Source organism: Glandiceps talaboti, chromosome 1, assembly GCF_964340395.1.
Source record: "Glandiceps talaboti chromosome 1, keGlaTala1.1, whole genome shotgun sequence".
In the NCBI taxonomy this organism is placed as follows: Eukaryota; Metazoa; Hemichordata; class Enteropneusta; family Spengelidae; genus Glandiceps; species Glandiceps talaboti.
The window spans coordinates 33,889,971-33,901,315 of NC_135549.1; the positions used below are offsets into that span (position 1 = coordinate 33,889,971).

Here is an 11,345-nt window from a genome sequence, read left to right on the forward strand (position 1 = left end):
CTATAATATAAACCCCCCCCCCCCCCAAAAAAAAAAAAAATAAATATTTTACCTACTTTCTGTGTGAAATGTGTTCTACATTGTGTGAGAGTCATCATATGAAACCACTAACCACTTTATTACTTTGCTAAAACAAAGAATGCACCTTTCAAATTCAGTATAATTTAGTACATACATCAACCATATCAAAGTGCACAACTTCTTGGAAAGGTTTGTGGTTTAGCTCTTAGTTGTTATGATTATTTTCACTAATTACATTATCTTCAAAATTGGTACTTCAAATTCAATAAATTTGGTACATACTTCAAACATAACTGATTGCACATGTTCTGATAAGGTTGTTGATGTAGCTTTTAATATTAATGACTAATTTGCAAAATTAATGATTTTCAGTAATTAGGCTATATGTAATATAATCTGGTACATACATACCGGTACTGTACATATATTTTGTTGCTTTCTAACAAGTATTGTGTGTAGGAATGAAAAATCTAATAAATCTAATGGTGCTTTAAGGAATGGCAGTAGTTAAAAATCAATATTTACTGCATAACTGTAATACATAGAGACACCATTCAAGTGTCTATTATCATATGCAAGCTACCCTTCAGTGGCAAATATCAAAATCCAGGCAATTTCTGCCTATCACAGACACATTGTAGTGTTGGGGGGGGGGGGGGGCTGTGTCTTCTACGAAGACTTGTCTATCATGCACTGTATAAGGATCCACAACAATATTGCATATTGTGATGTTTGTAATTAGATATAACACGGTGTGGTATTATAAACTGTAATATCAATGTGGATTCTAGTGTTACACAGTACATGTATGGTACAAATGCAATGGATAATTTACTTAATGGAAATTGGTTACCGGAGAAAATGGGGTATTTTATTTCATCTTTATTATGTCTTGCAGTATCACAAGGAGAGCGAGAAGAAATTGAACTTCATAGTCAACGAAAGTAGTAGAAAAACATCTCTATTACAGCAATGGCCTTATTGTTGTACACCAAATTGCACATCGTAAAGTTCAAATTCAAAGTTTTACCACAATATTTTGTACTTCTATACAGTATGGTGTTGAGTTTAAGGATTAACATAAGTCAAAAACCACCACACCAATTGCCAAGATAGTTGGTGGGTATATTAACTTTGGTGTCTAGTTGGGAAATTGTTCAAATCAAAAATGATCTTGCCATCGGCATGTGATTTGGATAAAAAACAATTTATTTTTGTCAGGAAATTTAAACTCAAAAACTGCTGGGCAAATTGGTCTGAAATTAGGTGGGAACATTCTTATAGGATAAAAATGTGTCTTTTTGGTCAGAAATCTGTAATTCAAAACACACTAAACTGATTTGGCTGACATTTCACAGGGATTTTTCTTGGGATGTACAGATCAGGTGATACTAATTACAAGCAAATTAGGGCAAAAAAATCCCATGATTTTTTGGTGAAATGTCTCAGGAATATTTAGGAAGATAGGAGTGTACATAAATAGTTTTAATGATCTCATTAAACCATTAAACTTTGGAGTTGATCTCTCCTTGAGGTTGCTTGGAAACATTCTCTCCCAAACTTTAACAGGTTGGTTCAAGGTAAAATGCCTGTCTGACTAAAGTAACAAAATGAAAAAAAGCTCAAAAGCGGAAATGAATCATTTGATAAGCTGATGCCAATATCAAAACAGAGACACATATCCCATAGTTGGATACGAGTACAAGAAAATCCACTTGTTTTCAAAACTACATACATTCCTATTTTGAAAGCACTCCAACTAAAAGATACAATGGCAAAATAATTGGATTTACTAGTCAATTAATCAAAAGAATTAGCAAGTGCTTATCACCTACCTCCTTCAGCCAAGTCTCAGTTATTGTGAGAATGTCAATGTCTTTTTCATTTAATATAATATATAATCTTCAATTTCGGCTGCCTTATTCTGGACAAAATGGATGTTCCAAGTTGTAAGAGCTGGCTTTGCTTATGAAATGACAGAGGAACTGTGATTGCTTACTGATGATAATTTATTCTGAGTGACATTATTGATGTTTACCCCATTGACTTTTCAATGTGTAGTATGTTTTGATATGAAACTTGCTGTTATTCCAGCTCTCTTGCCTCAGTGTATAGCAGGTTTAGGGAGGGGATGGGCTGGTGACTTTTTAGTCCCCGCCGGACGAAGTCTGGGACAGGGACTTATGGATTGGGTTCTGTCCGTATGTCCATCCGTGCGTGCGTACATCCGGAGCCATTTCTTGGAGATGCCTGGACCGATTTTTTTCAAACTTGGTACAGGGGCAACATACTATAGCATACATATGCACGTCAATTTGTTTCATGCATTTTGTTAAGAGTTTTTTCAGTGTTATTTAGACCAATTTGATTTCTTTTAGCACACATTTAGGAAACTGAACTGGAACAATACAGTATAAAACTCTCTTTAGATAACATGTGCATCACAATATTTGCAAATACAACTAAAATGACATTCAACTGTAACACTACTAGTATAATGTACTAATTCAATATTGAACAGAAAACAAAGACTCAGTTGGTCTGCTGATCATTTTATAAAGTGTAATTCATTTACAAGTATATGTTGTTTTTTGGAAAGGCAATGCACTGGTTAACATAACATTTTGTTTTAACTGGTGTTTGTGTGTATATATACACACAATATACAAATTGATTATATATATAATGGACAAAGTTGGTATTAAGTGTATTATGAACAGTTTTGTACTTGGTATGGAATGTTAACGCACAAGAAGAGTATTCCAAAAAAAATTTATTCGGGTGGGGGATACTTGAAAAATTTTGGAATATGGCAGGGGGGTACTTGAAAAAAAAATTAGGGTTTTACAAAAATTCTCCCAACCCCCCCTAACAAGCAGCTTTACCAACCAGATTTAAACTGAATGCCTTCCGTAAGGGCAAAGTTTTGAGATTCTCGTTCCTACAGACAATTGCTGGAATACAACATAACGTATACAATAAGTTATTTTTTCTCATTGATTGCTATTTGCCCATTGCTGTTAGTGATCTCCTGGCCAACCACAACATGTAATGTGAAGCTTTATAGAACGTTGTAGCATAGCACTCACCATAGAAAGAGTTGTAAAGGCAAAAAATAAGAATTGTTTCTGGTCAGCGCGCATCACTTAAATACTTCTCCCCCCACCTTCCCGCGTCAATTTTGTTTTCACGTTTGTCTAGCCGATTCAGTCTGCACATGAAAGGGAAAACACAAAAGTAACTCTCCCTACATTAATTGCCACTTCAGTGAAGACAACGGCAGAACTAATCATGAACAAGCCTATGACATCTGCCCCAAATACACACTTGCTGTAAAGTACAAAATAAAAAGAACAGTAACTGCGCAATGAATAGTAGATTGAGTAACATTTAGACAACATTTCCTGACTGGAAACATTTTTTTTTCTTTTTATGGCCTACTGAAAATATGCCAATAACTTATCACAAATGTATGTACCACATTATATTGATTTTGAAGCGCGAATTCTTGAGATATATTCTAATTTACCGAAAACCATTAATTACGTAAAGTACTCATTAATATTCATGGATGTTTACTTAAACCTGATCGGTTCTTGCCACTACCGTACGGAACACGTGTACTAAATTTAGCTTGAATTCATGGCAATTTTCAAGACAGATATTTTCGCCATTCCGCCATTATCGAGAAGGGAAAAAAATGAAGGTTTAAGCAGTATCTCTGCCACATTTGGTTGAAATGGGCCCATGCATGTCACAGAAGCACATGTACACTTTGAACACATTTGGCTATTTGACCATAGCTCTGGGTCAAAGTCAAGGTCTCATTAGAAGACTCATTATAAGATAACATGGATATGGATACTCTCATACTCCTAGAATTATTGGGCATAATGTGATTTTAAAGACAAATATTGCTGCCATTCAGCTATTATCATGAAGGTCAAGACTCAAAGTGACATGCATATATCCAGTATGGTATTTAAAATTTGTATCATGTTTGGTTAGATTGGCTCATGTATTTCAGAGATTCATGTGGATGCGGATGTACGTAGGGTGGATGGACAGTCCCAAACGTAGGTCTCGACCGTTTGAGACTAATTAAAGTCAACAGCTCTCATGGTTCTGACAGGTCGGCCTCCGGTTGAATTTTGTTTGTAAATATGATACACCATACGCACAATGCATCAAATATTAATGCCAATTCCACTAGTGAAGGTCGACATGTCACATTTGTCCACTTTGGACTATTCTTTCATAATTTCCATGATACTTTGGACGTTTTTATACAAAGACAAAAGACACGCTGTTTAACGGTTGTCAAAAAGGTGTTTAATGATAAACTCTTAAATTCAAAATAGTACGAAGGTATGTTCAATGTATATTCTACAATATTTTTGACAGAATATTTGGATGTATCGAAAAATGAGTTTACTTACACAAGGGAAGCATATCATTACAACAAATTATGTTATTGTGGTAAACGTGGAATTCGATGTTCTTTTGATTAATATGTACAAGGGGTGGAAATGATAATTGGTAGTTTAATTCATCAAATCAGAACTGTATTACCAATGTTATACAACATACTCTTGTGAATCATCGCATTGTAACACTCACATTCATCATACTCCATTCCCGAAAGATTAAAAGCTAACTCTACTAAAAGTTATGAACGACAAAAGAGAATTTCAGCTAGAACATACATCGACGTACATATATAATTGCAGCAAACCTTTATTTCATTAACAACGATTGCACTTATAAGATAATATCACCGTGTTAAAATGGTAAGGTAATATCATAGTAAAACTACCTATGTGTTAAAATGATAAGGTAATGTCATAGTAAAACTACCTATGTGTTAAAATGATAAGGTAATGTCATAGTAAAACTACCTATGTGTTAAAATGATAAGGTAATGTCATAGTAAAACTACCTATGAGTTAAAATGATAAGGTAATGTCGTAGTAAAACTACCTATGTGTTAAAATGATAAGGTAATGTCATAGTGAAACTACCTATGTGTTAAAATGATAAGGTAATATCATAGTAAAACTACCTATGTGTTAAAATGATAAGGTAATGTCGCAGTAAAACTACCTGTGTTAAAATGATAAGGTAATATCATAGTAAAACTACCTATGTGTTAAAATGATAAGGTAATATCATAGTAAAACTACCTATGTGTTAAAATGATAAGGTAATGTCATAGTAAAACTACCTATGTGTTAAAATGATAAGGTAATGTCATAGTAAAACTACCTATGTGTTAAAATGATAAGGTAATATCATAGTAAAACTACCTATGTGTTAAAATGATAAGGTAATGTCATAGTAAAACTACCTATGTGTTAAAATGATAAGGTAATGTCATAGTAAAACTACCTATGTGTTAAAATGATAAGGTAATGTCATAGTAAAACTACCTATGTGTTAAAATGATAAGGTAATGTCATAGTAAAACTACCTATGTGTTAAAATGATAAGGTAATATCATAGTAAAACTACCTATGTGTTAAAATGATAAGGTAATGTCATAGTAAAACTACCTATGTGTTAAAATGATAAGGTAATGTCATAGTAAAACTACCTATGTGTTAAAATGATAAGGTAATGTCATAGTAAAACTACCTATGTGTTAAAATGATAAGGTAATGTCACAGTGAAACTACCTAAGTCTTAAAATGATAAGGTAATGTCACAGTGAAACTACCTATGTGTTAAAATGATAAGGTAATATGAAAGTAAAACTACCTATGTGTTAAAATGATAAGGTAATGTCGCAGTAAAACTACCTGTGTTAAAATGATAAGGTAATGTCATAGTAACACTACATATGTGTTAAAATGATAAGGTAATGTCATAGTGAAACTACCTAAGTCTTAAAATGATAAGGTAATGTCACAGTGAAACTACCTATGTGTTAAAATGATAAGGTAATATCATAGTAAAACTACCTGTAGTATGTGTTAAAATGATAAGGTAATATCAGAGTAAAACTACCTATGTGTTAAAATGATAAGGTAATGTCGCAGTAAAACTACCTATGTGTTAAAATGATAAGGTAATGTCATAGTAAAACTACCTATGTGTTAAAATGATAAGGTAATATCATAGTAAAACTACCTATGTGTTAAAATGATAAGGTAATGTCGAAGTAAAACTACCTATGAGTTAAAATGATAAGGTAATGTCATAGTAAAACTACCTATGTGTTAAAATGATAAGGTAATGTCGTAGTAAAACTACCTATGTGTTAAAATGATAAGGTAATGTCATAGTAAAACTACCTATGTGTTAAAATGATAAGGTAATGTCATAGTAAAACTACCTATGTGTTAAAATGATAAGGTAATGTCATAGTAAAACTACCTATGTGTTAAAATGATAAGGTAATGTCGTAGTAAAACTACCTATGTGTTAAAATGATAAGGTAATGTCATAGTAAAACTACCTATGTGTTAAAATGATAAGGTAATGTCATGATAGTAAAACTACCCCTGAAAAGGTAATATTGTAGTAAAACTACCTATGTGTTAAAGCGATCAGGTTATATAATAAAACTACCCAGGTCTTAAAACGATGAAGTAATGTCATAGTAAAACTAACTACGTCTTAAAGCGATCAGGTTATATAATAAAACTACCCAGGTCTTAAAATGATAACGTAATGTCGTAGTAAAACTAACTACGTCTTAAAACGATGAAGTAATGTCATAGTAAAACTACCTACGTCTTAAAGCGATCAGGTCATATAATAAAACTACCCAGGTCTTAAAACGATGAAGTAATGTCATAGTAAAACTAACTACGTCTTAAAGCGATCAGGTCATATAATAAAACTACCCAGGTCTTAAAACGATGAAGTAATGTCATAGTAAAACTAACTACGTCTTAAAGCGATCAGGTTATATAATAAAACTACCCAGGTCTTAAAATGATAACGTAATGTCGTAGTAAAACTAACTACGTCTTAAAACGATGAAGTAATGTCATAGTAAAACTAACTACGTCTTAAAGCGATCAGGTTATATAATAAAACTACCCAGGTCTTAAAATGATGAAGTAATGTCATAGTAAAACTACCTAATCTTAAAATGATAAGGTAGTGTCATAGTAAAACTAGTCTTAAAATGATAAGGGAATGTCATAGCAAAACTACCTTAGTCTTAAAATTACAATGTAATCTAAGCTTCTAGTAATACACTATTTGGAACAAAGGCATGTTTTGTTTTCAGCATGGAAACCTCTTCTTGTGTTCGTTATCTCTGTTCTTCTCCCTCTCCGTCTTATACCTGAAATCACGAGTACTGCCTCTAGTGAAATGTTGTACGACTGGGAAATTATTGTTTGTAATGAAATAGAAGAATGGGAAGTGGTTGACGTAGTAAAAATTGTAAAAGAATGTATCTGATGAGTCACTCGCTAAATCTCGCCGACCCTCTAACACTACTTCGTCTATCATTGTAGCAATGTAGCTCGTTCATAATCCCTTCATAATGTACATATCTGTCGTGTGTACCACTTTCCTCACAGGAGGAACTAAAGGCTTTCCTAAAAGCCCTTCTCCTAGAACGGCTGCCAAGGTTGTAAAGAATAGGGCTTAATGCCAGATGAATAAGTAAAGCGTACGTTTGTATAGCCTTGAGGCACGCTGTTGTACTCTCACTGATTGGTGACTGTGGTAAGATTTTAGAATAAGTTTCAATTAGTTGACTGACAGCAAGGGGTGTGAAACACAGGAAGAATAGTATTGTGATAGCTCCACACAGTATCAAAACGTGCGACTCTTCTGTTGTTACCACTGAAGACTGCCTTCGTTTCTTCTTCTTTTTATTCCTAGTGTGATTCACGGGTCTCTTTAACATGGCAATAGTTGCCATTAAAAGTGTGTACGACACGATTACAAAACACACAGGTAATACTGTGAAAAGTGTGAAAATAATGCACCACGCGAGCAAAAGATCATCATCGTTTGGTCTGACATAAAAGGTGTACAGAGCAAAAGAACCTAAGGAAATTCCGGTAACCCACGTTAAAGCCATGAATGATAGCACACGTTTCTTGCTTCTAAGACTCGAGGCATTAGCTTTGAACGGATGGGAAACAACAACATAACGCTCAATACTTATTAGTGTAATAGTCAGTAGAGCTATACATAAATATGTTGGTGTAACAAATATCCATATTTTCGGAATAATTTTGGTGAAAAGAATCAAATTGTCTTCGAAAGGTAAATGTCCTGCGACAGTAAGTTGCTGAATGATGTCATATCCTAATTCTGTGATGATCATCATCATATCTGCTACCGACAAGTTTATGAAGTGTAGGTTGGGAATAGTCCTGGTAGATTTCACACGGCACACAACAAACATAAAGGAGAGGTTTCCAAAAAACGCTATGCTTCCGAGGATGATCCTAGTACAAAATTCAACAGTTTGATCAGCTGAGCAGGATCCATACGTGAAATTTGTGAACCCATATTCGTAACTGAAGTTCGTAGATCCAGCAAAGAAATAGTCTTCCATCCCGACTAAATAATTCTGAAAATAGGATTAAAATGAAAGTCAATCACAAATTGAAAAATTTCATCAACTTGAAACATTGATGTTTTGTAATTCATTTTCATTACTCTCGCATCTTAACCTATTGCACGGCCGTTAACAATTGCAAATTCAAGGTCATGGCTTCTATGTACGTTAACACCAAGTGCTTCTTGGACAAGACGAGACAAGAGAAGGCTAGACAAGAGTAGGCTTGATAATTAAAAATATAACTTCATTGATCCGCCGCGGTATAGTATCATTGTTTGAATTTAATAGCTAGTATCAAACCTGAGCGTGATTGAAAAAAATTGTGCATTGTAAAATTGAAATAGAATCTACTGAAATTGTAAATTTGTGATTGTGGTAATGCATGCGTGCATGTCTATCTGTCTAATATCTGTTTGTTTGTTTGTCTGTCTGTCTGCCACAGCTTCTCTTGTGTGCATGTGTTTGTCCGTCTCTGACCGCCCGTCCACTTTTTGTGTGTCTGACCGTCCCACTGTCCACATATCAGTCCGTCCGTTCGCCTGTCAATTCGTCTGTCCAGTTGATGTGCTGCCTGCCTGCCCCCTCCCTCCCTCCCCCCTCCCTCCCCCCCTCTCTCTCTCTCTCTCTCTCTCTCTCTCTCTCTCTCTCTCTCTCTCTCTCTCTCTCTCTCTCTCTCTCTCTCTCTCTCTCTCTCTCTCTCTCTCTCTCTCTCTCTCTCTCTCTCTCTCTCTCTCAGTTTCCTTGAATGGGAAACAAAAGTTCAATGGTTAATTTAGGCGAAACAGTTCCGGATTATTAAAGCATATTGTTTAGCCAAGCACGTCAAACTGTCAGCCATGCCTGTTTATTTCTGTCATAACATAAGCAATTCCAGACACCACAATTAGCAGTAATTCGTAAATTGCGTTCACCAGTCAGTGAGTCTGCCAGTTTAGTAATTTATGTTTTACTACAGAGAGTATTAGCGTTTCTATAAGATGTGCTATGCATACATAAGCTTTGTATAGCCAATGCATTATTACTCTACTGAGAATGTTTGTATTGCACGTTTCTTAAACAAATCAGGGCTCCGAGGATCAAAATATCCAATTAAAATTTAGATCATGGAAAATGTAGGCTTTGATCACTTGACAACATATATACAAGAAGGTAAAAGAGTGCATATGTGGAGTCAGCTGATCAAAATCAAGAGCTATGTTAGTAGTATAGAACATGGGTATTTGTGCACACTTTGGACCGACCAAATTCAGCTGTCAATTCACCAGGGGATCTCCCAACTTCAATGGGAATTCGCCATTGGATCTCCCAACTTGAATGGGAATTCACCAGGGGATCTCCCAACTTGAATCGGAATTCACCAGGGCAGGGATCTCCTTACTTCAATGGGAATTCACAAGGGATCTCCCAACTTCAATGTGAATTCACCACGGGATTTACCAACTTGAAAGGGAATTCACCAGGGGATCTCCCAACTTGAATGCGATTTCACCAGGGATCTCCCAAATTCAATGGGAATTCGCCATTGGATCTCCCAACTTGAATGGGAATTCACCAGGGGATCTCCCAACTTGAATCGGAATTCACCAGGGCAGGGATCTCCTTACTTCAATGGGAATTCACAAGGGATCTCCCAACTTCAATGTGAATTCACCACGGGATTTACCAACTTGAAAGGGAATTCACCAGGGGATCTCCCAACTTGAATGCGAATTCACCAGGGATCTCCCAAATTCAATGGGAATTCACCAGAGATCTCCCAACTTCAATGGGAATTCACAAATTTATGGTAAGATTTAATTTACTTTCAAATATTTAAATTAGTAGTGAATCCCAATACCAAATTTAACTATTTTTAAATATATTTTTTACTATATAGAAAAAAATTTTCGCAATATTTTTTGATTCTAATATATATTAGAATTAATATTAGAATTAGTATGTAATTACTACATTTTTATATGATGTGCATAGTATTTTTAGTGAATTTTATAATGTCCATATGACAATCATTTTATGTCACCAACCAGTGAATATTTTTATCATCAAAACAACTCAGTGACACTTTGTTAATTTCATAACTGCCTATCTGGTGATTGTTTTCATAGAGTGATGCGTCTGTTTACTATGAAATAATGTTTTTATAATAATTCCCATGGTGTATTCGATTTTTGATGATATTCTTTTTAATACCTTTAGCAGTTTTACCACCAAGATTATGTTTTTTTTATATATATGAATACATATTGGATGTTAACCAACAAATTCTACAATCGCTACACCAGTTACTTTATCTTTGAATTTTCCAACAACTTTCTTATTAGTTGTATCATAGAATTGAATGGGGAATCTGGTTTGTAGTCAGAATTCATGGAAAATTATGTTTAATATCTTTCTAGATATTCCACGCTCTGTACAAGCCTAATTGACAATTGGGACAACAGATTTAGCCTCAGTTCGATCGTGAACCTGCTATATTGACTAGTAAACTTAGTTAACATCAGTTATTTCTACTCAGTTGTAATCATTTATATTTTGACTCAGTATACATGAAATATGAGAGTCGTGTTAAACTGTCTCAGTGCAAAATGGGCCAAACACAGTAGCTCAAAGTCAGGGCTCCTTATGGCAGTTTGAAATAAATTACCCATATCTCTCTTTATATAGCAGACCTTGGGCTTTAATGCCTTTTGGAATGATAGGTTAACACAACCGTATTTTACTGGATACCATAGAGATATTAGTGAGCTACAGAATAACACACACAAAAATATACTACATCGATTTTGAT

At 34.5% G+C, this 11,345-nt stretch overlaps 1 protein-coding gene across 1 annotated transcript; it reads right to left on the bottom strand.

Moving 5' to 3' along the window:
* Positions 1 to 7,441: 7,441 nt before the first annotated feature.
* On the bottom strand, positions 7,442 to 8,551 carry LOC144436003 (kappa-type opioid receptor-like). The gene has a single exon (XM_078124675.1). It carries the CDS (start codon positions 8,549 to 8,551, stop codon positions 7,442 to 7,444), a length of 1,110 nt encoding a protein of 369 aa, XP_077980801.1.
* Between the last annotated feature and the right edge of the window lie 2,794 nt (positions 8,552 to 11,345).